Source organism: Crotalus tigris, unplaced genomic scaffold (assembly GCF_016545835.1).
Source record: "Crotalus tigris isolate CLP2741 ecotype Arizona unplaced genomic scaffold, ASM1654583v1 scf7180000024338.4412243, whole genome shotgun sequence".
NCBI lineage: Eukaryota > Metazoa > Chordata > Lepidosauria > Squamata > Viperidae > Crotalus > Crotalus tigris.
The window spans coordinates 3,978,071-4,005,893 of NW_024100508.1; the positions used below are offsets into that span (position 1 = coordinate 3,978,071).

At 42.6% G+C, this 27,823-nt stretch overlaps 1 protein-coding gene across 3 annotated transcripts; it reads left to right on the top strand.

Annotated features, from left to right (window-relative positions):
• The first annotated feature begins 80 nt into the window (after positions 1–80).
• Positions 81–27,607, top strand: LSR (lipolysis stimulated lipoprotein receptor). Of its 3 annotated transcripts, XM_039325595.1 has the most exons (10): positions 88–588; positions 5,316–5,657; positions 13,987–14,106; positions 18,081–18,137; positions 19,463–19,609; positions 22,629–22,799; positions 23,868–23,927; positions 24,866–24,997; positions 25,113–25,738; positions 26,307–27,607. In XM_039325595.1, exons 1-10 carry the CDS (start codon positions 516–518, stop codon positions 26,340–26,342), a joined length of 1,764 nt encoding a protein of 587 aa, XP_039181529.1. In that variant the 5' UTR covers positions 88–515; the 3' UTR covers positions 26,343–27,607. The 3 variants fall into 3 exon arrangements, with proteins under 3 accessions (XP_039181531.1, XP_039181529.1, XP_039181530.1); XM_039325597.1 differs by lacking the exon at positions 24,866–24,997 and having other exon boundaries at positions 81–588; XM_039325596.1 differs by lacking the exon at positions 18,081–18,137 and having other exon boundaries at positions 111–588.
• Positions 27,608–27,823: the final 216 nt, after the last annotated feature.

Here is a 27,823-nt window from a genome sequence, read left to right on the forward strand (position 1 = left end):
GAGCAGAGAAGGACTTCAAAAAATTTCTCTTCTCTTCCCCCCCTTTTCCCAAATAGTTCGGCTCCTTCTCAATACATTCAAGAGCGCCTTGAGGCTTAACCATCGCCCCGAGAGGGGGAAGACCCGAAGGCGGACCTTCGTTCTTACTCCCCCCCCCAATTATTCAGCTCGCCCTTAAAAGTGAACCCGAGGTCAAGAAACGAGTGAGTCGGTTTCCGAAAGAAACTTCCCCGTGACTAAGCCTCGGCGGAGGCTCCCCGCTTCCCTGTGAAGGAGTTGGTAGCTTCCGTTCCTGGGGCGAGGCTGTGAGGGCAGCAGCACCTGAGGCGCGCACCGACCGCGGCGCCCAGCAACGTCGGAGGCGAAACGGAGCGAGCTGCGGAGTCCCACTGAAGAACTCCGAGGGCCAGGCGGGATTGGCAACGAACGAGTCTGGGGCCATTTATACCCCAGTCTCCTTCCCTTTTTTTTCCCCGCGGAGCGGACCGGCTCAAAGTCCGTACAAAGTTTGGGAAATGGAGATTCGGAGGGCGCGTCAGCCGGCCGCGCTGCCCCTGTTGTGGTTCTTGGGCACCGCCTGGATTTTAGGTGAGCGAGTGAGAGGGAAATGGGGGGGGGTGTTTTTCCCGCTCGCCCCCGACGGCGAAACCCCTCCGCCCTTTTGCCCCTCCGCCCTCCTCTGAGGGGGGGGACTCCTCGGGGAGCCCTGCTTTAGGGCGCAGGGGAGAGGAAACTCGAGAGCTGATTGGGCGATCGCCAAGGGCCCTCCGCCAATCGCTTTCCCCGCTGCTTTTCCCGCGCGGACTCCGCCGCGGGGGAACCCGAAAGGGTCGCGCTTTTTTTCCAAGCCCCCCCCCCCCTTCGCCCCCTCTCCCATTGCCGCCGGCCGTCGTGGTGCGGTGAGAACTTTCTCCCCGGGGCGACTTTCTGGAGACGGACAGGAGGAAAGGGCGCTTTTCCTGGACAAAGCAGATCTGCACCTGTTGACTGCGCGCATGCAACCTGTTGAATTGGGATTTTGAATTAACCCACTTTCTAGGGTTCAACCTCCCAATGGGGGCTTATAGACAAGGGAGCCTTTAAAAAAAAACCAATCCAGTCTGTGGAGACTCACTTAAAATGAACCCGATTAAGAGGTCAACGCAGCTTTTGGAATGGTTAACGGACGTGGGGCTAAGTGAAGGTAGGCTGCAGTGACTTAGAATATAGAATAACAGTTGGAGGGGACCTTGGACCTTCTAGTCCAAGCTCCTGCTCAGGCAAGAAACCCTTTACGATTTTAGACAAATGGCTGTCCAGTCTCTTGTTAAAAACTTCCAGTGTTGGAGCATTCACTACTTCTGGAGGCAGATTGTTCCTCTGATTAATTGTTGTAACTGTCTGGAAATTTCTCCTTAGTTCTAGGTTGCTTCTTTCTTTGATTAGTTTCCATCCGTTGCTCCTTGTCTTGACTTCAGGTGCTTTGGAGAATAGCTTTGACCCCGCTCTTCTTTGTGGCAGCCCCCAAGATATTGGAACACTGCTATCATGATGTCACTCCTTTTTATTAAACTTGTTTTCAGGCGTGTTCTGAGGTTATGATGATGCGATGGTACGAAGGCGGTAATGCGCCTGGGGTGGAGACTTAGATCTGCAGTTGGTGTTTTTGTGAATGAGCATCTGCACATTCATACTGTCATTGTGTTTCTCTGGTAGATATCCCATCTTTCCGCCAGAATCATACATAACATTTGCTCCAATTTCTCTTCAACAACAACTCTGCAAAGTACAATATGCCGGGCTGAAGGATATTGACCAGTCCAAAGACAGTGAATTTCTGTGGTTGAGAGTGGACTTCAGTCTGGTTTCCTTAGCCCCTTAATCACTATAATCAACCATATTGGATGCTACTGTGTTTTCTTTCCAGCCCTCCCCAAGCTTTTTCTTTTCCGACTGAAGCTAGCTAGTTGCCTTCCTCTTCACAGGGAAAATGTCCTTGGCTCTTCTCAGGTCAAGATTTCTTTTTATGTATTATCTGGCTCATAGCCCAAGAAAGGAGGAAAATACTTTCTCCCCCCCCCCCTTTGCTTTTCCTGTTCTTTTGCCTTTGTCTTGCCTGCTGGAAGGAACAAAGAATATACCCTCCAGGGAAAGGAAATGGGGTGGTTTGAAGAAGCCATGGCTTTTTCCCTTCTTCATGCTTCTACCAATAATGCAAAATTAAATGTTTTCCAACTCGGCTAAGGACAGAAAGTATAGTTGTGAGGTTCTCCACCTAGAGCCAAAGACACAGCTTGTCCGCAGTATGCAGTGTTATTACCATAAAACTTTATTTGGGTAGCTCTACAGTAAGCATTTGAAATGCAAGATTTGAAGCCAAAATAATTCCTTTATGCCTTTGCTTAGGTTGTTTTTCACATCCTAGTAGTAGGCAGGTTGACCAACACATGGCAGGGTGTGTCGTGTTTGGCATATTATCATTTTCCTGCAAGGTAAATATATGACCTATGGAAGGGAAGAATTAGTCAGCTCCTAATCCTTAATCCTCTGAAAAGGGGGGTGTTTCAGGAATAATCAAGGAGCTTTTTTGGTTTCTGTGGCAAGACCACCTATGTGTTTGTTTGAAACCTGTAGGTGTGCCCTTTTAGACTTGTCTTCCTGGAAGGCTGATGACTGATCCAGACTGGAGCAGCGTTTGTCACACACACACACACACACACACCCCGAAACTGCAGGTCCTTTGTGGGAGGAAACTGATCCTAGTGCCAACCCCTTTTCAGGCTGGAATGAAACCACAAAAACAAATAAAAAGAGTAGAGGAGACTGTGAGCACGAGATAAGCATGGAGATAGACTAGCTTTGTCAGAACAAAACTTGTTAGTCAGAACAAAACTTAGAAAGTAGAAAAGTGAAAAAGGTTTTCTTATTGGACAATTGAAAAAAGCCAATGTAAAAATAAAACTTGCCATTATTTTGCAAAAGTGGAAAATGCCTTGCGATTGGCTGGTAAATATAAGCAGGGCTCTTCTAAGAGGTTTTTGATCTTTTGAATGTTGTTCCCCAAAGAACAATAAGGGTGTGACTGTCTGTCTTTTTCTACCAAATAAAAGCTGATTTACTCTTCCAAGCTTTTTTCAGTGAATATTGATATATTTGGAGAGTTTATTGCAGGCGGTCTTTTTGTGACATTGTTTTGTTTTTTTATTGGGTTCATACAACCCACTAAACCAGTGGTTCTCAACCTGTGGGTCGGGACCCCATTTGGGGTCGAACGACCATTTCACAGGGGTCGCCAAACAACGCAGTCCGCTATTTTTTTCCCCTTTTCCTTAGTTGGGCTACTCCCTTTTATTCTATTGGCTTTTGAAAGCCAATAGAATAGACTCTCTTGAATAGAGTCTACTTCTATTGGCTTTCAAAAGCCAATAGGAATTGTCCAGGCTGTCTCTGCCCTGCTGAGCCCGCCAAAAGTCCCATTCTGCAAACGGTGCTGCACCAGTTGAGTAGTCCTCGACTTACGATCGGTTGAGTAGTCCTCGACTTACGACCAGTTGGGGGTCGCGGCATTAAAAAGGTTGAGAACCACTGCACTAAACCAAATCCAAGGAATGGTTTAGCTATTCAACTATAATAGAATTTGAGCCTGAAGTAGAATGTTGTGTGAATATTGTGATTAGTCAGTTATACTTCATATCTCTCTGTATTGTAATCATTTTATTGAAAACCCTGATTTATATATGAGGTCTGAGGATACAGGGGGAGAACCATCTTTTAGCTTAAGGATTGAATCAGGTTTTGTTTGGGATGAGGGAGGAAGTTTCAGGAGTTTTGAACAATGAGATATAAGTCTTAAAAAGTATTGCTGATTTCTCTGTTTAAAACCCCCAGCCCTCTGAAAAAAAGAAACAAGGGATCCAAAGTCTTGATTCTTTCTGTTCTTGGTAGGGCTCTGGAAGACACAAAAGAGAGATTGGCATCTTGTACTTTTTACACTTTGCCTTAGAATACCAGACTTACTTAATACAGGACTGACATTTGTTAGGCTAGAATTTTTGTTGCCTGTTTTGTAAGACTAAGCTAAAAAATGACTACCCTGACATCTCTGAATAGTGGCAGCATCCTCGCTGAATGAAAGAAATAAAGATCTTGATAGGTTGGTAAGCTGTTCACTTATTTGCCTTTCATAACAAAGAATTTCTAAGAATCAACCAGATAGGCATTCCGGAAAGTAGATTTTTAATATTGTGCAGTAGATGCATCTTTGCAGTTTAGATCCCTCGAAATGTATTTTCAGGACTTGTAATGAATAGTACCTCAAATTGCCGGGGAGGGTGGTAGATGCACCTTGGTTCTGCACTTTGAAGTGTTATAAAAAGCAAGGGAATCTTCTTTCTTTCCTCTTTGTCCTTCATAAGCTTGATTTAGACATGTCCGCAACTGGTGAACACACATCTATGCTGTGAAGGGGTTGATGGATAAGTATAGGTTGCAGATGGCTGATGTGCACACACCTCAATTCTCAACTATTGTTTTGTGGAGATGTGCATGCTGATGTTTATTGGCTGATCCAACTTCCTGTTGGAAGGTGGGGAAGAAGGCAAGGCTCATTCAAATGTCCAATTGTCATAATTAAATGGTTGAAAATTTGTACGGTCTTGAAATAATGATGATGATGATGATGATAATAATAATAATAATAATAATGTTGGAAGGGTCCTTGGAGGTCATCTAGTCCAACCCCCTGCTCAGGCAGGAAACCCTATACCAGGGGTAGGCAACCTTGGCTCTTTTATGAGTCATGGACTTCAACTCCGAGAATTCCTGAGCCAGCCATGCTGGCTCAGGAATTCTGGGAATTGAAGTCCATGACTCATAAAAGAGCCACGGTTGCCTACCCCTGCCCTATACCATTTTAGACAAATGGCTGTCCAGTCTCTTCTTAAAAACTTCCAATGTTGGAGCATTCACAGCTTCTGGAGGCAGATTGCTCCACTGGTTAATTGTTCTAACTGTCAGGAAATTCCTCCTGAGTTCTAGGTTGCTTCTCTCCTTGATTAATTTTCATCCATTGCTTCTTGTCCTGCCTTCAGGCACTTTGGAGAATAGCTTGACTCTCTCTTCTTTGGGGCAGCCCCTGAGATATTGGAACTCTGCTATCATGTCCTCCCTCATCCTTCTCTTCATCTAAGTCCAAGGAGACTGCTAAGAAGATAAGCCACCTCTGGCTGTCTTGTGATATAATAACTAGAAGGAAGGAATGCTGTAGAAAGAAAGTGTGTAGTATTTAGGGACACTGTTTTTATTAACCATTTCCTTCTATCTGTTCCAATCTACAGATTCTGCCATTGCAATGCAGGTCAGTGTGCCAAATCCCTTCAACGTAGTCATCCTATTTCAACCTGTCACTCTACAGTGCAACTATCAGACCACAGCAACCCAACCTCCTATTGTCTTATGGAAATATAAATCTTACTGTCGAAGCCGCTTGGCTGATGCTTTTAACCCCAACAGCCAGGACACTGTGATCAACAACCAACTACAAGCAAACAATCCAGGATACAACCCTTATGTGGAATGTCAAGACAATTCCAGGACTGTGCGAGTTGTGGCCACCAAGCAAGGCAATACAGTGACCCTTGGGGAATTCTACCAGGGCCGGCGCATTACTATCACAAATGGTATGTACAGGACACCACAGTACTGGCTCACTTTCTATAACATAGTAATTGTTGTTGTTGAGACAGAATAAACAAGAATGCCAGGTGACAGATTTATGAAAGTTGTTTTCTTTTAAATAGTTCATTACTAATACAGGTGCAGGTAGGTGAGTGAGCATATTTCTGTAAGCTGTGCAGTTATCTGTGTTTACCAATCCCAGCTGAAATTAAAGTCATCTTAGCCTACACAAGGGTGTATAGAAAGACATGCTTTGGGAAATGGATGCATTGCTATAATTTGCCTTATGTTACAAATCCTCATAAATCTTTTCTGAGATGTTATTTTTTTGTACCATGAATGCAGGATTTTGGCTTATTGTGACATATAACCAGTTAGTGTTATTGGCTGAGTCTTTGTTTTCTTACTCTGATTGTTAGCAACCATTGGGTCTGTTTTCCTAATTGTGGTAGCCATTCCTCCCCATTTGCAGGTGGATATGATGATATTTGCTTCTTTTCACTATTTTAAGCACTAATGTTACAGGATTTTGCTGAAAAAAGACATAAATGCATTCCTGAGAGTTTGAACTTTGAGATTCCCTTGAATTCAGAGCCTTTTCACAATGAAACTGAATGAATGGAGAGTAAAAGTATTAAAAATTCTAAAAACTACTACTATGCTAAAACATCGAGTAAAACTTGCTTTATAAGTAATAGACATTCAATTGATTGGTCTAATTTTCTGTTGGGTATTGTTATAATGCTTTTCAACTTTTTTTTAAAAAAAGTCCAAGCTAGATTGCAGCAACCAACTGGACATGAATAACTAAGAATATTTGAACCTGGTTAGTATTTGAGTGGTAGATCAGAAGAAACCTCCTGTCTATAGGCCAGATTGGGAGGTGAAGCCTACACCCTGATTTCTAGAAAAAGGCCACTGTAAACCTTTGCAGCCAGGAAAATTATGTTATAAAATTATATGAAGGAGCCTTTAAAAAATAAAATACTGTAAATCCCTTCAACACAGAACAGAAAGCTGGCAAAATACCAGATTTTTTTTTGTTCCTCTTTAAAGAACAAAGAAAGTTAGGTGTGGCCAGATTCCGTAACTTCTCCATGCCCTGATTTCCTTTGGAGAAAAATAAGTTTACATGTATTGGAATGCAAGGAGCAATTTTCAACAGAGAAATCTTGCTTTCACTCTAAAGTATAACCATTATAAACTTGTTCAGAAAATGTATTTCCAAATAGTGGAGAGAAATATTTTGGTTTTAGCTTACTCAGCCTCAAGCTATAACGTTCTTTGTTTAGTGTGTGGCTTCTCAATCTTAGCAACTTTAAGAAGTGTGGACTTCAATTCTCAGAATTCCCTAGCCAGGGAATTCTGGGGGTGGAAGTTCACACATTTTAAAGTTGCCAACATTGGGAAACATTCATCTAATGAGTTTAGCTGAACAATACCTTGTATTCAGTGGTGGGATTCAAATAGGCGAACAACCAGTTCTCTGTGTGGATGCTGCTTCTGGAAGTCCATTCTGGGCCTGGGAAACAAAAAGTTAGCTACCAGTTCTGCCGGCTGAATCCCACCACTGCTTGTATTCCACGAGAAGATAATTTGGTAAGCTCCAGATGTTTTGCACCAATTATCTGGTCAGCCATAGTATGGGCAATAAACAGAAAGTGTTCTTGTTTTTCAATGTATTAATCTGTAGTCTTAAAATGTTGCAGTTAACAAATGTGGGCTTGTGCTATAAATATTTAAGTTTCCTGCAGTTGGAACTAAACTTAGATACTTCATCATAATCCTTTTGCAATTTACTCCATTGTAATCCTTTTGTAATTTTCTCTTACTGTATATGATGTGTGTCAGAAAACCACTGCTAGACTGTGAATATTACTTTATTTTTAATGTGAGTGTTGTTTTTCATAACTATAGCAAGAACTTGAAGGGAAGTTCAAAACAAGAATGAACAACACTGATGAATTTAGCAGGTCAAAAGTCCATGGCAATACCCCACAGCCTGTGATAACATGTTCTAAAACAAGCACCAATGGTCAGTTTTAGAAATGCTACATGTTTTTCTCTCATTTACTGCATAACTCCTGTCCCCAAAATCATGGTGTAATCAACAGGAATTTTCTTTCAAGTTCTACAAAGATTAGATCATGACTGTTCAATTTGGATGTTTTATATTTTTGTTGTATATTTGTAATTTTCCTTCACTGATTTTTTTTAACATCTAAAACACAGAAAATCAGGTTGAAGTCTAAGGGGCATGTGATATTCATATTATAAAAACAGCTATCTTAAGCAGTATATGTTTCTTTGCTGCTGACCTACACACTGTTAGGCAGGCATGGTGAACTTGAGATTTCCTTATTAGAAGTTATTCACCCAGTATTAATCTGTTTTTTTGGCTTTGCTGTGGAATTTTAATTGTTAGTGTGATTAAAGTCTTGCTCAAAGTTTTATTCTATTAAGAAAAATGGAAATAAGGTTTAAGCAGTAGAGCAAGAATACATAGTGAACATCCTCCTGGGTTTTGAAAATAATGACTTATATCTGTTTCTACACATCCTCCATAATTGTATGAAGAGCAGGTAGAAATTGTATTGAAAGAGAAGCAGTGGAACTGTAACTTGTATGCTAGAGCAGTATTTCTCAATCCTGGCCACTTTAAATCTTGTAGACTTCAACTCCCAGAATTCCCTAGCCAGCATGCTGATTAGAGAATTCTGGGAGTTGAAGTCCAGGCATCTTAAATTTGTCATGGTTCAGAAACAAAGAGTTGTGGGAATAATGTTTTGAATGACTCTTGCAGAAAAAGTATTGTACGTCTAGAAAACTAGCATGCATACTTTCTGCTTGATGCTAGGTAGAGGTTTGTTCTCGTCCTCCTCCTTGTGCTGACATGATGTTGCACTAGGAATGGGGAGACCTAGGTCAGTGATGGCGAACCTTTTAGAGACCAAGTGCCCAAAAACTGTCCTGCCTCTGGCCCGTCCCGCTCCACCCTGCCCTTCCCACTCCACCCCCACTCTGCCCCACCCCCGTCTGCCCACAGGGCTACCCATTGCCTCCACGGCCCACCGCAGATTGCCCAGGCAGCCCTGCGACGCCATGGCGCCCATGCCCGTGCCCCGAAGCATCATCTGTGCGCAACAGGGCATGAGGGCAGAGTCTTGTCCCTGCTGCTTGGCTGCCATGTCCTTGGCTGCACTGCTCTGCGTGGGCTGTGCCCAGGGGCGACTCCTCCAGGGGGGCTGCTAGGAAGGAGGGGGCCACGGGGGGAGGCGGGGCTGGGGCAACGGTGTGCGTGCCCACGGAGAGGGCTCCGAGTGCTGCCTCTGGCACAAGTGCCATAGGTTCGCCATCACTGACCTAGGTTTTAGTTCTCCCCCAGCCATGGAAACCAGCTGAATGGGTTGGAGTCAATCACTTTCTCTTAGCCCCCAGACTGGGAGGTAAAAAAAACTCATCTCCTTGCAAACCTATACTGGACCAGGATGGTAGATCATGGTTCATTACTTCCAATGAAGAGGCTTGATTGAGGCTGATCATACCATCAGAAACAACATTGGCAGGGTTTATGCTTCTATGATGATTTTTAAAGCAATATTTCCTCATTTGAAATGGTACAGACTGTTGATTCAGCCTTACTGCCAATGTTGATGAATTTATTTATTTATTTATAATTAGACTATCACCCTATGAGAGAATTTAAATTATATAGCAGGGTGCTGTCCAGAACCAAAACTGCTGCGTACATGAAGGTGCTTTTCAGACATATAATTTATGTCTGAAAGGAGACAAAGAAAGCTGAAAATAATTTGCAGGTTTTATTGCCCTGTTGCTAACAAAATTTGTCGGTATAGCAAGCCATTTTGCAAATGCTGAACTTGGAAGATCGTGAATTGGGTAGATCCATTCGCTCAATTACAGATTCACGTAGGACCCTTCTAGCAGTTTTGCTGTTAAGGTTTTTGTCTGTTCCTGAGACTGCGGCATTCTGACATATTTTGTGCACCACATTCCTTAGTCTCATTACTGAAACATTTCATAAGTGGTTCCATAAGTTCACTACAGTTTCAGATATTTCTCGCTCTGCTTAGCCTTCCTGATGAATTTGATTGCAATTCTGAACAACCCCTGCCATGTTGCCCGTGTTTACACCCACACATATGGGTTTACTTGGCGCCATTCTCTTGAAATGTTTGCATAAAATAGCATTAGGTCAGCTCAGCTCAGCTTCCTATAAGCAAGGATGATTCCCTTCTTCAAACAAACTCTTATTTTTGTCTCCAGGGAGAAAAGAGAATCATATTTCATATGAACAGCTACTTAGTAAGTAAGCAGTGTTGGTCACTGGTGCATCACTAGTATGTTGCATTGATTATACTATCAAATTATTTTATTTTCCACATTGCCCAATGCCCCCTTTGCATCATTAGTGACTGTTCTTTTCTAAGCCCAAAGAAAGCTGCTTCCTGAAGAGCCACTGACTTGGGCAAGTAAAATATTGTCATGCTCTCCCTGTACACAGTTTATGACTTCATAATGTACAAACCAGAACTCTGTCATTTCATGCTTATTCTTTCTCACGTGTAAAGAAAGCCATGACTTGATCAGCATGTTAGTCAGGAACCTGTTTGAGATGGGCGGCTAGAGAAATCAAATAAATAAATGAATAAACCTGCAAAGTGTCAGATAAACTGGGAGTATTTATTTATTTATTTATTTATTAAATGTGTATGCTACCATCTCACTTGAGGTGACTAGGCAGCTTACAGACATACAATTGAAGTATACCACCAAACATTAAAGCAATAAATAGGGATCCTAAACTTGGAAGCTCCTTGGAAGAAGGTGAACTACTGTTCCGTGGCCAAGGAGATTAAATATTTATTAACTAGAGTTATGAGGCCACCAAACTCAAATGATGTGATTCTGGAGAGTGTACATGTATTCATGAAGTCAGCAAGAGATGAGATTCACTTAGCGTTCTGAGGAAAGGACTAACAGCTCCAAAGTGGTGCCTTTTTAAGGAGTTAGTAGAACCACACCAGTGGTAAACATGAAATCTGGAGCCTGGAGAAATCTTTTGATCAGTGTCATGCTAAGAGGGCAGCTCCGTCCATTGTTTGTGCTGTTAGACAAGAGAGCCCATATTTTTAGTGTTAATCTAATTCTCTTTGTCCAATAGCCAGGGCTTCTACAACTGACACAAAAATCAAAAGACCACAACAATAATTTGCTTATTTGGACTGCATTTCTTAATATTGTAATTTGATACATACCACGATGTAAAAAAGATGTTAAGACCCTAGAAAAGAGTACAGAGAAGAGCAACAAAGATGATTAGGGGACTGGAGGCTAAAGCATATAAGGAACGGTTGCTAGAATTGGCTATGTCTAGTTTAATGAAGAGAAGGACAAGGGGGGACATGATAGCAGTATTCCAGTATCTCAGGGGCTGCCATAAAGAAGAGGGAATTAAGCTATTTTCCAAAGCACCTGAAGGCAGGACAAGAAGCAATGGGTGGAAACTAATCAAGGAGAGAAGCAACCTAGAACTAAGGAGAAACTTCCTGACAGTGAGAGCAATTAACCAGTGGAGCAATCTGCCTCCAGAAGCAGTAAATGCTCCAATACTGAAGTTTTTAAGAAGAGACTGGACAGCCATTTGTCCGAAATGGTGTAGGGTTTCCTGCCTGAGCAGGGGGTTGGACTAGATGACCTCCAAGGTCCCTTCCAACTTTACTACTATTACTATTTTGAATTTTCGTCTAGTACAGGGGTAAGCAACCTCTGCTCTTTTATGACTCATGGACTTCAACTCCCAGAATTCCTGAAATAGCATAGCTGAGCTGAGGTTGCCTACCCCTGGTCTAGTAGCAAATTGGTAAGATTTAAAAAAAAATGGCATTCATGTGATTAACAAAAATCTCCTGGTGACTTTGCAAATATATCCATGTTGTTTTCTTGGAAACGATAAAGAAGCATTTTGTTCTGTCACCTTCTGAATTTGGTATAATAGTTGCTTGAAAAATGGGCTTTATGAGATGCTGCAGTGTGAGAGATACAGGAGATATTAGGGGAGTGAGTTGGAAACCGTAATAGAACAATTACGATTTTCCATATACATCCCCTTAGTGGTTACTTCTTTAAGCAAAATTATTTATACATTTTAAAGTGGTTTTTAATATTCATATGGGCTTGAAACATTAGGAGAAATGAAAACAGACTCTGGAAACCCCATTGAATAGGTAATCTTATTTGAAGGACACATTCTGATTTTTTGTGTTGCAGTACAGTATTATATCCTACTTCATTTTAATCCTTTTGGCTGTACTTGTTAAATCCTTCCAGAATGCAGGACACAATCTTCTTGTATTAATACTCAAGTTAAAGAAGACATTGATCTGTAAGTGCAATCTACCCATGTAATAGCTAAGGGATGACAATTACTTTATGGCATGTAATCATCATCTATAACAGGGGTCTTCAAACTTGGTTCTTTTATGATTTGTGGACTTCAACTCCCAGAATTCCTCAGCCAGGCACATGGCTGAGGAATTCTGGGAGCTGAAGTCCACAAGTCATTACAGGGCCAAGTTTGAAGACCCCTGATCTATAAGTTCAAAATTGGACCAGGAAAGTGGAGGAGAGGGCTTTTCTTTCTGTCAACTGGCTTGTTCCCACACAGGAGAAGACAGATTTCCAAAAATTTTAGGTCTAGCCCAGGGGTAGGCAATCTTGGCTCTTTTGTGACTCATGGACATCAACTCCCAGAATTCCTGAGCCAGCATGGCTCAGCATGGAAACCTCTCCCTTTCTTCTCAGCATGGCTGCCTCAGGAATTCTGGGAGTTGAAGTCCATGAGTCATAAAAGACCCAAGGTTGCCTACCTCTGGTCTAGCCTTTCGCAGAGACTGTGCATTAAGGGAGAAGCAGCTGAATCAAATGAGAAATGAAACTTAGAAGCCTTTTTTTCTACTTCTTGGGCTTCTAAGAAAGTTATCTAATGTTTCCAATATTTTGTCCTTCTTTCAGTAAAGCACACATCTTTCAGGTTGGAGTGGAATACTTTGCTGCCTTGTAAGCCTCTTGCGCTTGGCTGTGTATACAGATTTAAGCAAAGTAGGGCTCTCAAGACTCAAATTCCAATCTATAGCCCACTTTGGGCACAAAGTCAGCTGAGTGACTTTGGGCCAGTCACTTTCTCTCAGCCCCAGGAAGGAGGCAGTGGCCACCCACTTCTGAAAAACCGTGCAAAGAAAACTGCAGGGATTGGTCCACGCAGTCTCCAAGAATTGAATATGACTGAACAATAAGAACAACAAATGTATTTATTTTGAGGGATTTCTTCCCATTTTCATAGTATTGCATTAATTCATTGCTTATCTCAGGTCTATAAGGTTTGGGGGGGGGTCTGTAAATTTGGTTCTGGTGTATCCTTGTATTATAGAAAGAGAAAAGATATCTAGAGAATAACCTTTCTATATAATAGGACGGGGTTCTTTTTGTGTGAAATAGCACATTACTCATATTTTTGAAGTTACTCATGACCCACAGGACAGTTATACATAGGTACAGTGACATAGTCATGGGATGGAATGAACTAATAGTTAAAAAAAAATCCCAAAGGGAGGAAATTTGGGTGATTTCTCCCCCCCCCCCCCAGCTTTGCTGATGTGTTGCACCAGCAAGGATACAATTACATAGTAGCACATTTTAGCTGTTGGTTTATGATGCTACTAAAGAATTAGTAACCAAGTCACCTGAATGTGTACTTACACTATGCTGGGAATAGAACTAGAATGATGCAATGATGTTGGGTTTGGAGTGAGAGACCTAGGTTTTGTTCCTCCTTCATAAGTTCACTGGTTGACTTTGTGCAATTCACTTCCTCACAGCCTGCCTATTTCACAAAGTTGTGGTTGAGGGCAAAAAGAAAAAAGAAAGCGGGAACACTATGGATGTTACTTGGAGCTTCTAAAGGAAAGATACAATGTAATCATAACCAATAACCATAAACATCTCATCAGCCAGCTATATTCATTTCTTTCTTCAAATGAGAAATGGATTTAGATAATAGGAAAATAGGTAAATAATAATGGATTGGCATTGTTTTTCTACTCTTTTTATCATGAGAACATTCAGCTGATTGTTAAGTTCATAAATAATTTCTTCTTTTTAACCATCCTCAGGTTTCTTTATTGCAGTGGTGCAACTTTGAGCAAAGATATAGGGAATTAATATGAAGAATATTCTTTATTTGAGCATCTGTTGAAGAATTGATTTTGGTGTCTATTTTGATAGTTCCTTTTTTGTTCATTCTTTCTGTAGATGCTGACCTCAGCATAGATCAGACAGCTTGGGGGGACAGTGGTGTTTATTACTGCACCGTGACATCTTCTCAAGACTTGCAAGGCAACAACGAAGCCTATGCTGAACTCATTGTATTGGGTAAGTGAGAACACTCTTATTGCATGCAGATAATAATCACATTAGTCTCCCACAGGTATGAAGCCACTTGGGTGGCAAAAAGGATGTTGCTCACAAAACTGGCAACATTACCTCCCATCCATTAAAAAGGTAAAATTTGGTTGTGGTTTGCCCACAGAAGGAATGAGTTCATGGCATGCAGCTCCTATTACTGAAAAAGAAAAGCATCTTTATTGCTTACAAAAAGAAATGCACACAGCCTTGGTTCACACATGCACCAAAGCATGGTGTGGTTGGTTTTGTTTGACATAGCATATTTAGCAAACCTAGCCGTTGTAGTTTGTAAATCATGGTTTAAGGCTTTGCATGTTGTATAAGCAATATTTGTCTAAGCAAAGCATGACCCATGAACACATATGTAACCATGTCAAGGAGAAAGCTAGCTACAGTTTTTATCCCACCTGACCTATTTTTTATTTACAGATTTGGACTTTTCTTTTTTTTTAAGTAGAAGAGAAAATTCAGAACCACTCCTAATCATTTGTGTTTTAAACTGAGGCACTCCAATCTGCTCTACTCCCTTTTTTTCTTCTTCTGTATCTGTATAGGTCCAGCCTGAGACTTAAGAGTATATGTGTTTCATGCCTGGGACTTCAGCACTGTTCTGTCTCCTTTACTATGTGCTGGCCTTAACACTGTTTACATGCTGCTACTTCTCTCGCTGTCGCCATCTTTTTCATACCTAGGTGTGTCTGAGCAGGGATATTTCTGTATTCTTTTGTGGTCATTAAAATAAATGCCAGTATGCTAGACAAAGCAGGATACTCTGAAACAGGTTAATATTTCTTTTATTTTCACAAAGATTATTTCTTTACACACTTTGCCCATGAAACAGTGCCCTCGTTGCAGTCTAGCAGTGTTTCTCAAATATTGGCAACTTTAACATGTGTGAGATGCTGACTGGGGAATTCTGGCAGTTGAAGTCCACATCTTAATGTTGCCAAGGTTGAAAAACATTGTAGTAGAGCAGGGGTGTCAAACTGGCAGCCCGCGGGCCAGATGCGTCACATGTAGGCCATGCCCACCCCAGCTCCGCAAAAGCAAAAAACATTGCGATATGTCACGATACGTCACATGACACAATTGTGTTTGACACCGTTGTAGTAGAGGAACCATTTTTAAGTGGGGCAGTGGGGAATGGTGGAAAGCCAATATTGTTCTATTTCTCCTTTCCATGAGCAGTGCCAACTGGCTTGCTTTTATAACATTGATCCTGGCTATGAGAGCTTATATTTTTGGCTGCTTTTTAAAAATGATGCTCTTCAGTTAGTTTGTCATAAGCAAATCGGCATGCATTTTACTTGTTTTTTTATGACTATCTGTCATGAAAAGCAGGGGAGAGCTATGTAGGCCTTCCAAACCTTCAGTGCTCCTTCCTAGAGAGGCTGTCCTAAAATAACAGGAATAAAAAGAGGAGTTTTCTGAACATGAATCTTGTGTTCCACTCCAGAACCAGGCACCTCACCCCAAGAAAGGTTCAGATCCAGCTGTCTTAAATGTCAATCAACGTGGCGATTGTCTGTCATCCAAACATTCCTGGGCAATATTTCTCAACCTTGTCAACTTTAAGCTGTGAGGACTTGAACTCCCAGAATTCCCCAGCCAGCATTCTGGCAAGGGGATTCTGGGAGTTGATGTCCACACAATTTAACATTGCCAAGGTTGGGAAACACTGCTCTAAAAGATTCCTTGGCTTTATCCAGAAAAATCAATAGAAATGCTGACAACTGTCTTTAGCCTCCTCCGCCAATGTCTTCTTTTAAAATTATGCTCTTAAACATGACACTGAAAAATCACTTTTGAAGTTTCTCTTCTGTATTATGTTTGAATCTCTTGAGTAAAGTATATAGAGCTGAAATAGTAATTTAAGAATATATTTTAAAATCCACGTTATGCCATTATCATAGGTTACCCAAATGAATAAGACCCTCTGCTCACAAATCATACATACAATATATCCGATAGAAGAAAGCTAAAACAAGCGTTAGACAAATTAACAGAGTAGAAAAGGACTATCTATAATTTCTCACCATGTTAGCTATAGGAAACCTCCATGCATAAGAACTGAATAGGTTGTACTGAAGATATAAAGCAAGGGAGAGCTATCAAGTTTCATACTTTTCCGGTAAGCTTCTCTGAAACATCTGGCTGGCCACTCTGGGTTGTTGGATACTGGGCTTATTGGTGTGACCCTATATAGCAGGGGTCTTCAAACTTGGCCCTTTTATGACTTGTGGACTTCAACTCCCAGAATTCCTCAGCCAGTGTGCCTGGCTGAGGAATTCTGTTGAAATCCACAAATCATAAAAGGGCCAAGTTTGAAGACCCGTGCTATATAGCTTCTAAAATCCTGGCTGGTGCTTGTGACCTGATTTTCTTCCCATGCATTTCTAATGTTGACGTCAACATGCTCCCTGGAGAATTGTGTGAGAGTTTTTCCCACTAGAGGGAGCAGAGCAAGCAGAAGCTTGTGCGCCTGGCGTAGCCTTGATGCACAGCTCACTTCAACATTGTTGTTTTGAGGTTGGGTTTCATATTACAGGCAGTGAGGGGGTCTGTTTCCCTTCAGATACCAGAGTTCCTGTTCTATTCCTGCCAAACTCCTGAGAGCTGCGATGGATGGTGTACCTGGTTGTGCCGGGATGAATTGTTTTAAAAAAAAGAAAGTATGGCAATATGTGGGAAGGGAAGCCTTTCAAATATACTGCTCCATAAGGGTGTGTATGTGTTTGTATGCACGTTCCTTTTCCTGACTGAGAGGCCCTTGGCAATGCTCACTTAAACACCCGTCTTGACGCCTTTAAGCTTTGCTCATATCTGGAAGATGAAAGCTGTAAGCTTAGCTAGGTATATGGATATACAAACGCTCATCACTTCTCTGATGAAAGAATTATGCCTTGCTTGTATGGATAACCCGTTGCTGCAGAACGTGTACATTTTATTTTCTCCGTGCATTTCCCTGGGGCCAGTTTGAAACTAATTTTAAAAAGAACGGAAAACTGTCTCGGGTACAGTCATTATGGACCAGCCAAATTGACTAGCTAAATAATTGAGAAGGCTGCATTGGGCAACGGAGGTGGCCAGAAGGTTGATCAATTACTGAGAATATTCCAAATGGATTTGTATTAGCTTGGCAAGAGCGCTAACTCTTGGTGTGGAACAGCAAGTGACACAGTTTGTCTTATCGTCCAAGTTAGACTATTGAAATCAAGGAAACCTGTGGGGAGATAGAAGCGAACCCATGCATGAAAGGATGTGTGTGCAAATTGTAGATTGTTGACTAATTCCTGGACTGTGCTGGTTCAGCAGTCTGGCTTTTGCTTTTTCAGCCTCTCATTTGCAATTAATTTCCATGCAAGGATTCCAGTGAAGCATCAAGTTAATCTAAGCTCAGTGTTAGGATATTCGTGCTGTGTAAGAGCAGTTGCTTGTGAAGGTTGCAGGTGGCCCTTGGTTGACAACGGTAATTGAGACTCAGCGCTCCTCCATTGCCAAGCAACAGAAGTCATAAAGTGTAAGGTCACATGACTGCACAAACTTACGATGGCGGCTCCAGTTGCCATCTTTAGGTGAATCCCACGAGATTGCAGCATCCCGTGATCAGCACATTTCTGCAATCTTCCCCACTGACAAAAGCCAGCGGTGAAAGTTGCAAATGGCGATCATATGACTGCAGGATGCTACAATTTTATAATTGCGAGCCAGCTGCTAAGCACCCATATTGCGATCACAGTCATTGCTCTACTGTAAATACTTTACTAACTAGTCCCCTTCAACTCTTTATAAAACCTCCTGGCAGCTTTTACTGTACTGTATCCGATAGAATTCAGCCAATGCTTTTCAGCAAGCCCCCCCTCTGGCTTAGAAAGACTTACCTCCGTGTCAGCCAGATCTCTTCATAACTTTTTCCTGGTTGTTTGTTTTTTGTTCTGTAGGCAAGTCCTCCGGTGTCTCAGAGCTTTTGCCAGGCTTTCAGATAGGGCATATGGAAGGTACTGCCTTTTTCTTCCATGCTTAATTGTTAAGTGGTTGGGAAACGGTTGACTCCACTCCTATTATTTTAATTTTTCCTCTCCTTGAATTTCTCAAAGTTAGAAGTAGAAGTGCTTGGAATGCAAAGGGTTCTGAAATGCTTGTCTGTCTGTCTGTCTGTCTTTTTTTTATCGTGACCTTGCTATTACAAGATATAGACTTTTCTGTTCTCCTCATAACATTGTAAAAAAAGTACCCCTTGGCACTACTGCAAAAGATGTGGGCTTCAGCACAGGGATATTGTGTTGTGGAGCTTTTGGCTGAATTACAAATGCAAAATCCACAGTCTGCTTCATACCCCTCACTTTCTATGATGTTGGGAATGCCAGCTAGGATGTGCTCTTCCCTTCCTGTATTGACCATTATGACAAGCTGGGGTATGCTGGGCCACCTCGTTTGGAAAAGCCACTTCTGAGTCTAAAGTGTTATCAGTCCTGTGCCCTTGTTCTATTCCCCCCCCCTTTTGAAATGACTTTCTGTTTAGTGTGAGTTAAAGTCGAGAATCTCCCTTGTTGGGATTGATAGGTCCTGCTTAAGAAATGTTCTTTCAGATCCCCCAGAGGTATTTGGTAGGTGGAATTATCCACATTGTCACGAAGTATAAATTGTCCCTGTAATAAAGTCCAACACTCTACAAATAATGGAGGGAGGGGGAGGGGGAAATGCTCAGAGCCGGTGTTATACATCACAGGGGATATGTGCAAGTGAAACAAAATCAGCATTAAAGAGGAATGCAGAAATTGCACCTGAAACGGCATGGCCATCTCAACAGATCAGTTCATTCCAGAAGTCTGCCCATCCTTTGCTAAACAAGGACTGTTATCTTAAAGCAGTGTTTCAAAACCTTGACAATTTTAAGGCCTGTGGACTTCAACTCCCAGAATTCCACAGCCAGCAATGCTGGCTGTGGAATTCTGGGAGTTGAAGTCCACAGGCCTTAAAATTGTCAAGGTTGAGAAACAATGTCTTAAAGCCTACAGGGACTCCCTTATTTTGGCTTTTGCTCCACTGATCAAACTCAAACGAGGGGATTCTTTGAAATCAATGTTTCTGGGAGTCTTCCACTGCCGTCTTCCAGAACAGGGCACTCAGTGCATATCATTAGAACTAAAACTCTTTTTTTTTTTGATAGCAATCAGAGTGCTGTGAGTGAGATGCTGGGATTGTTTTGCCCATCTTTATAGACTCTTGGCAGATGTTCACAAACCGTAATAGCCGACTCTCTCGATCCAGTGGGATTCATTGGCTTTATCTCTAAGGGCTGCTTCCGATGCTTTCTTCCTAGATTGGGTCTTTGTGGTCTTGGTTGTGCTGGCCTTCTTTCTGGTCTTCCTGCTCCTTGGAATCTGTTGGTGCCAGTGCTGCCCCCATACCTGCTGCTGCTATGTCCGATGTCCTTGTTGCCCAGAGAGGTGTTGCTGCCCCGAAGCACGTAAGTTCCCTTTACGGACCTGGTTTCACCTTTCCCCTGGAAGTGATTAAACAGATAAGGAACAGTTGCTGGAATTGGGTCTATCTAGTCCAGGGGTAGGCAACCTTGGCTCTTTTATGACTCGCGGACTTCAACTCCCAGAATTCCTGAGCCAGCTGTGCTGGCTCAGGAATTCTAGGAGTTGAAGTCCGCGAGTCATAAAAGAGCCAAAGTTGCCTACCCCTGGTCTAGTCTAATGAAGAGAAGGACAAGGGGGGACATGATAGCCGTGTTCCAATATCTCAGGGGATGCCACAAAGAAGAGGGAGTCAAGCTATTTTCCAAGGCACCTGAAGGCAGGACAAGACGCAACGGATGGAAACTAATCAAGGAGAGAAGCAACCTGGAACTAAGGAGAAACTTCCTGACAGTGAGAACAATTAACCAGTGGAACAACCTGCCTCCAGAAGCGGTGAATGCTCCAACACTGGAAGTTTTTAAGAAGAGACTGGACAGCCATTTGTCTGAAATGGTATAAAGTTTCCTGCCTGAACAGGGGGTTGGACTAGATGACCTCCAAAGTCCCTTCCAACTTTATTATTATTATTATTACTATGATGATGATGATGATGATCTCAAAACTTCTGTAGTAGTAGTAGTAGTAGTAGTAGTAGTAGTAGTAGTAGTAGTAGTAGTAGTAGTAATAGAACAATGATGAAGATGAACTGAAATTAGTATATCAGGAAGGCTTACTGACTACTGGAGAGACCAAACTGGCCTACAAGAAAGACCAAATGAAGAACAGATTAGAGGCATGGGAAGGCAAAGCACTACATGGCCAGTAAAAAAAATAGTTGGAAAAGCAGATAATAATAAGACCTGGCAATGGCTAAGAGCAGGAAAATTGAAGAAAAAGACCGAGGGACTAATTCTGGCTGCACAAGACCAAGCCTTAAGGACAAATGCATACAAAGTCAAAATTGAGAAGACAGCAACAGACAGTAAGTGCCGCCTATGCAAACAAGCTGAAGAAACAGTGGACCACTTGGTAAGCTGTTGCAAGAAGATTGCACAAACTGATTACAAGCAGCGGCATGACAAAGTAGCAACAATTGTGCATTGGAAGATCTGCAAAAAATATCATTTGCCTGTAAGCAAAAACTGGTGGGATCATAAAATAGAGAAAGTCATAGAACATGATAAAATTAAACTGCTCTGGGACTTCAGAATTCAAACAGACAAGCACCTGCAACATAACACCCCAGACTTAACAATTGTCGATAAGAAAGACAAAAAAGTCTGGATAGTGGACGTGGCAGTGCCTGGAGACAGCAGAATAGATGAGAAAGAACTGGAGAAGATAACAAAATGCAAAGACCTACAAATAGAAATAGAAAGACTGTGGCAAAAGCAAGCAAGGGTAGTACCAATAGTAATAGGCTCCTTGGGTGCAATCCCAAAACAACTGGAGCACCACTTGAACACCATTGGCATTGACAAATTCGCTATTAGTCAATTGCAAAAGGCGGCCTTATTAGGAACTGCTTCCATCCTGCGATGATATCTTTAATACCATCAAACATCCACATCTGCCTATCCCAGGTCCTGGGTAAGGACTCGATAGGTAGACAAAATGCCAAATCCAGTCTGAACATCTGGCTGACTATGCGATGATCCAAAATAATAATAATAATAAAGTTGGAAGGGACCTTGGAGGTCATCGAGTCCAACCCTCTGCTCAGGCAGGAAACCCTACACCATTTCGGACAAATGGCTGTCCAGTCTCTTCTTAAAAACCTCCAGTGTTGGAGCATTCATCACTTCTGGAGGCAGGTTGTTCCATTGGTTAATTTTTCTCACTCTCAGGAAGTTCTCCTTAATTCCAGGTTGCTTCTCTCTTGATCAGTTTCCATCCGTTGCTTCTTGTCCTGCCTTCGGCGCTTTGGAGAATAGCTTGGCTCCCTCTTCTTGGTGGCAGCCCGAGATATTGGAATGCTGCTATCATATCCCCCCTCTTGTGCTGGTCTCATCGAACAGGTTCTTCTACTTGTAAGTTGGCCTGTTTGTTATTCATATTTACTCAAGCAAAATATCCATCATGTTCCACAGTCTGGTGGCTTCCAGCTGTGTTGGGTTGGGAGTGCTGTAAACCCTTGCTGGCTGCTGGAGATTTGGAACTCGGTCCAGCACATTGGGAGGGCAATGGGTAAGGGGAAAATGCTTAGCAGGGCATTGCTAGAGAGGGGTGGGCATGCTGAGGCCATATTGCTCAGAACTACTGTAATAGAGTTGAAATTGGCTATCTAGATTCCTAAGCTGGGAGTATTCAGGGTGTGTTTAAAGTTAGGCTGTTTTGTTTCTGAGGCTCTCATTGACAGTCAAACGTAAAGGGATTCCAAAGAACATTTAAGTAAAGGGAGTCTTTGCCTGAGGATCATAATTGGCAATGGAATTTTGGTCACTAAGTGATGCAGTTGTTAAGCAAGTCATGATATGACCAGACCAGATTTAAGATCATTTTTTTTAACCATGGTTGTTAAGCAAATCTGGCTTCCCCTATTCATTTTGCTGGTCGGAAGTCTCAAATTGTGATCATGCGACTACAGATTGCGGCAACTATTATAAGTGTGACCTAGTTGCCAAGTGCCCAAATCACAATTAGGACCTGGTGTGCTAGTTGTAGCTTTGAGACAGCTTTTTTCAGTGCTGTCACAACTTCGAACCACTGTTGAACGAGTGGCCGTAAGTTAAGGACAATCTGTACAGATGATCAATATTCTGTGATTCTTTACTTGCCTCTCTTACCACCATACCCTCCCCCTCCCAACCCACGATCGGTTAAATTGAAAAAAGAAGCACTATTATTAATCTCAGAAGACGGCAAAGAAATCGAATGTGATCCAGGGATCACATTCTCAAGGTTAATGGCTGTAACGGTGGGTTGTAATCCCTCCCCAAGTGTCCTGCAGGGCCTTTGTTCTATGCAGCGTGTCTTAAAAAGCAAACACCAGACCTTTATAAGGAAATCTTGTCTTTCCAGTGTATGTAGCAGGGAAAGCTGCAACATCTGGAGTCCCCAGTGTTTATGCACCCAGTATTTATGCCTCCAGCAATCCATTGAAACCAGCTCCCCCAGCCGCCATGATCCCTATGGGCCCAAGGTCTCCAATGTACAATGGTTACGGAGTGGATTATGATCGAGCCAGCTCAGGTAAGTGGCTTCTCTCGACTGAATTTATGTTGATCCAGCTAGATCCCAACTAGTGGAATTAACTGTCTAAAACAGTGGTCACCAACCTTTCCAGCTTGGCGGTCTGGCCCAGTGCAGGGGGGGGGGACTGTGAGCAGAAGGCGCTTGTGCTTGTGCGTGAAACTCCAGTCACGTGAGCGGAGGATGCTTGAGTGGAGGAAGCTTGTGCTCGCATGCGAAGCTTCACTCATGTGAGGGGAGGGTGCTCACGTGCGAAGCTCCATTTGCCTAAATCGGGTAGGCAACCTTGGCTCCTTTATGACTGTGGACTTCAACTCCCAGAATTCCTCAGCCAGCACTGGCTGAGGAATTCTGGGAGTTGAAGTCCACAAGTCATAAAGGAGCCAAGGTTGCCTACCCCTGGCCTAAATGGAACTTTGCTCATGAGCCCAAGTGCCCTCTGCTCGTATGAGTGGAGCTTTGCGCATTCGTGCCCACCATTTATGTGAGTGGAGCTTCATGCATGCATGCTTTGAACAGGCCATGGCCCAGGAGTTGGGGGAACCCTGGTTTAAAAGACCTTGTGCTACTCTGAGGTTTATCCTTTTGGGTTATCCCCTAGATTGCGTTTTGGATTATCCTTAATCTAATTGGATACCTCTTCTGGGTCTCCCTAATGCTAGATCTCATGGACAATTGGAATCAGTTGATAATTAATTGGGGGAAGGGAAGAATTCTCTCAGATTTGCTTGAACCTCTGGTTCTTTTGCATTAAACAGAAAGACCAACTAGCCCAGGGGTAGGCAACCTTGGCTCTTTTATGACTTGTGGATTTCAACTCTCAGAATTCCTGAGCCAGAGTCATAAAAGAGCCAAGGTTGCCTATCCCTGAACTAGCCTTTTATTTTATGGCTTGTTAGGACTTGCATTGTAATGTGCTTAATGAAAGCGTAGCTTACAGTGTTGTATTGCAGGCCACTGCTAGGATTCAGAAATACAGCCATGGGGTAATTTGTCCTGCCTAGTACTGGTTGCATGACTCACATCCCTTTTATGGGAACTTTTTGTTGTCTTTCGATTGCATTGCAGTTGGTGGAAACAGTTCCCAAGTGCCTCTCCTGAGGGATACTGAAAGTGTTGCAAACGCTGGTAAGAAACATGGAATGGAATACTGAGTTTGCTTAGATATTATGGTTGGTTGTGGGGAAACTGCCTCTGATGATTCAACATTTTGTTCATCAGAGGAATTATAATTATCATGTTGCTACAGTTGGCTGATCCAGCTGTTTACAGCTGAAGGTGATGCTAGTTCTCCTTCCTACCACATAGAATAGGAAACACTGTTGTAGTGCTTGGCTTATGGAGTGGCACTAGCTTTGCAGCTGAATTTTTAGATCTACCCTCTACATAGAAACATCTAGATAGAAACACCCTCCCCCCACCAGGGCGCCTTTTCTCTAATTGGTGCCACACAGCTGTGTCAGGATTTCCACCTCGTTATTATCCAAGGTGAAAGCTCAGTAGATCTAAACTTCATAAAATTAAACCAAATTCATTTTAAACAACCCTCCCCCTTCCAAACACTTGTCAGAATAGCTGCTTTTTGAAGAGATGCACCTGATCATTTCTTGAGACAGAGATTCATGCAAGCTTTTGCTGGACCTCAGCTAATTGATCCTTTCTCCGAAGAGATCATCAAAAGTTGGATCTTCGAGATAAATTCTCAGTTCAGCAGGAAGATCTTTCCTCTTAACAGGAGAGAAAACATACATATACTTCTGGTCTATAGTGTTACAACCTTGAGCTTACTGAAGCAAGAGATAACAAAACCTCCCTGAGTGCTTCACGCCACCTGCTCTGTCTGCTTCAAGCGGCAGCCCTTGGTGCAAAGCACAAGAGGGATTACAATTGGCAAAGCAGGTCCTGCCTCCTCTTTCAATTTCAATGGCAGTTGGAATGGCACCCAGTGGTGGGTGGCTCACAGGATTGCCAACCTATTTGGCAATCTCCTCCAGGCTTATGGCTCCTTAAAAATAAAAAACACCCGCCCTGTATCCTAAAGCCTGCTCCTGATCTCTCTTCCCCAGCTGTGCGCAGTGGCTATCGCATCCAAGCCAACCAGCAGGATGACTCCATGCGGGTGCTCTACTACATGGAGAAGGAGCTGGCCAACTTTGACCCTACTCGCCCAGGGCAGCCCACTGGGAGGCTTGAGAAAGGTACTTTGCTGTGTAGGAACTAGAGTGTGCCCAACTGATCCTTCACTGAGTTGTCACAGCAGAGTGCCCTGTAGTGTTGGGAGGAAGAGGAATAATTCGCTGTCTTGTTTTCCAGCCTCTGTGATGAGTGAACTAAGCTCTCTTCATGAAGATGACCGGCGTTATGAGCTGCGGCAGGGGATGGGGAGGCTGCGTGGCCAGGCCATGTCTCCCATCAGGGACTTGGAGGAGGAAAGCGTACGGAGCAGCGAGAACCGGCGCTTGTTGCCCCCCACCCCTTGGCGTGACCGTTATGAGGACTCCCCACCCCGAAGCCATGGCCGACGCCCGCGTTCCCACTCGGTAGATGGCCTGGATGATTTTGAACGGGACTCCTACCCTTCCCGGCCCAGAAGTCGGGGTCAACATGGTTCGGACAATGAATGGCATCACCGTGATTATTCCCCCGACTCCCGCTACGACTCTGAGCGCTACGGCAGACAACGAAGCCGAAGTAGGGATGACTTGCGGGATCTGGAGCGAACCCATTATGATAACCGGCTCCTGGAGGAAGCAATGCGGAAGAAGCAGCGGGCCGGTAGCCGTGAAGACCTGGATCATGGAAGCGCCTCCAATGGGCGGTCTGGCCACAGGAAAAACCGGGATGAAGATAGCAATGGCTTTCCTCCCCCTCCTCCCCCTCCGTACACAGAGACCGAATCTGTATCTTCTCACAGCAAGGATGACCGCAAACTGCGAAGGGTGAGACCAAAAAATGAGGAGAAGGACCCACAATTGTAATGCTTTATAAATGGAGATGTCATGGATAAGGTTCCTTTGAGCAAAATATTCACGTTATCGTTGAGTGTGCATGAATGGTTTGTGCATTATCTTTCGTTATATATTTGGTTGCATTTACACTACGTAATGCAGTGTAAACCCACCTAGTTGTGCCTTGTTGAAGTAAGTCAGGACAAGACAAACCACAAACCAACTTGAAGGTACTTTCTGCATGGGGTAAATAGAGCAGATTTCCTAGGATTTAGCCCTATCCCTTAAGATCGAATTAAGTTGCATACCGTAGCAATCGCTGTTGTTGCAAAGGTTTTTTTTTCCCTCTCGTATTGGATGTATCGTGTATCTTTTTTTTAACGTCTCAGTGTGGTCCCAAGTTGCCAGTGTTTGCACCTTGGAGACTTGTCTGCAAAATGTGTATTTGTGGGTACATAGCTGCTGTGTTATTTATTTTTTAATCTTGTGTCATTAATCTTAAAATGGTTCTGAAGATTATGATATGATTAACCTTGATTTTTTTTTCTTTCCTCTACAGAATCATGCTGTCAGCAGAGAAAGCTTGGTTGTTTAATTCTTTCCGCTCTTTCTGGAATACGACAGATTCTGTGTCTTGAATGGCTACAGGAACACTCTTCATGCATCAGCATTAGTTTGATTCAGGAGGACCTAGAGATGAAATGGGACAGCATTTATGCTGGATCTGAGCAGCCATCAAAGGACTGGGCTTACTGCACTAGGTCACCTCACAGTGTCTTAGCCCATCTTCATCAGAGGCAGGCTAGGATTCTTTTAAGATTCCTTAAGATTCTTAGTATTATAGACATTTTAAAATACGTTTTGGGTACTCCTTTTGAATTTCAGAGCTATCTATTTCTGAAATGTGCTATTCTGGAAAGAGGATCACTTCAGATGTGATCCCCTGATACTGCAAACAGAAAGAAATGGTTTATTTCATTGAACACCACTTGGATACCTACTTGCCTTTAATTTTTTCCCCCCTTGTAATTTTGAAAAGGATTCCAAAGAAAGATGCATTCGTATGTATTACCTTTTTCATTCTGATTTTAAAGAAGTGCTTTAAACACATTTGATACTTAAGTAATGTGACTTTGTGTTTAAGGGTTTTTAGAACCTGAGTATGAAACTACTGATGCTGTAAATATTTAGGTGATAAGCCACCAAGGGCTTTTTTTAATTTCTGTATTTTTTTTTTTTAAAAAAAAGAGATTACATTTTTATAGGAATGAGAACAAAAATGAACAGAGCACATGTATCAGCATTTTCAGAGTGGACTGAAATTTCTCCCGGTCTTTCCAGCTCTCATATCTTCCAGATGTGTGAGGTCACGTATTGGACATCTAAATATACATTCTGAAAGTTACCCATCGTAATGGAGGACATGAGAAAATGTGAATGATTACTTCTGCTATTTTCACTTTAATAAAGAACAGATTCCTACAATTGCTGTTTATTTTGAAAACAGTCACATGCGCATTGCTGGATGACTTACATTCATCTGTCCTGGAACTTGTACTTAAGTCCTCTGCTGCAGTTTTACAGAGAGAAAAATAAATAAAGGAGTGATACTTTAGAAACTGTCCAGCAGGAGACAACAATTCTTGTGTAGAATTATAACACAATGGGACATTCTCTAAGTTGCTAGCACAAAATGATGTGTGCTGTTCACCAGCCAGCCACAAGAGAGAGGCAGGTCAGGTCAACTACCTTTAACATATCTTGTTGGATGGCCATAAAACGAGACAGACTATCCTCACTCTTCAATGCCTTCACAATGTAGAGATGTGTTTTCTGAATAAAAAGCGAGATTTTTTTCCATGGTGCCTTGGGTATTATTCGTAGCATAAACAGATGTTTTCAGGTATATGTGTACAAATGCTCGTAGCCTTTTATGTGGGTGAAGAAGCTACATGCAACAAAGCTGCAGTGAGCAACAAAACAACCCAGGAAATGGTCTCCTGTGTTTAATTCTTGGCGAACGATGGTGACTCAAGATACAAACCTCCAGCTGCCACTTTTAACTGCCTGATCAGT

What these genes read in the sequence shown, in the direction of transcription:
- LSR (XM_039325595.1), top strand. Translation starts at nt 516, where the DNA reads ATGGAGATTCGGAGGGCGCGTCAGCCGGCCGCGCTGCCCCTGTTGTGG. An exon ending in TCAGATAGGGCATATGGAAG is followed by an intron (nt 18,138 to 19,462) that starts GTACTGCCTTTT and finishes CTTTCTTCCTAG; the next exon opens with ATTGGGTCTTTGTGGTCTTG. An exon ending in TGAAAGTGTTGCAAACGCTG is followed by an intron (nt 23,928 to 24,865) that starts GTAAGAAACATG and finishes TCTCTTCCCCAG; the next exon opens with CTGTGCGCAGTGGCTATCGC.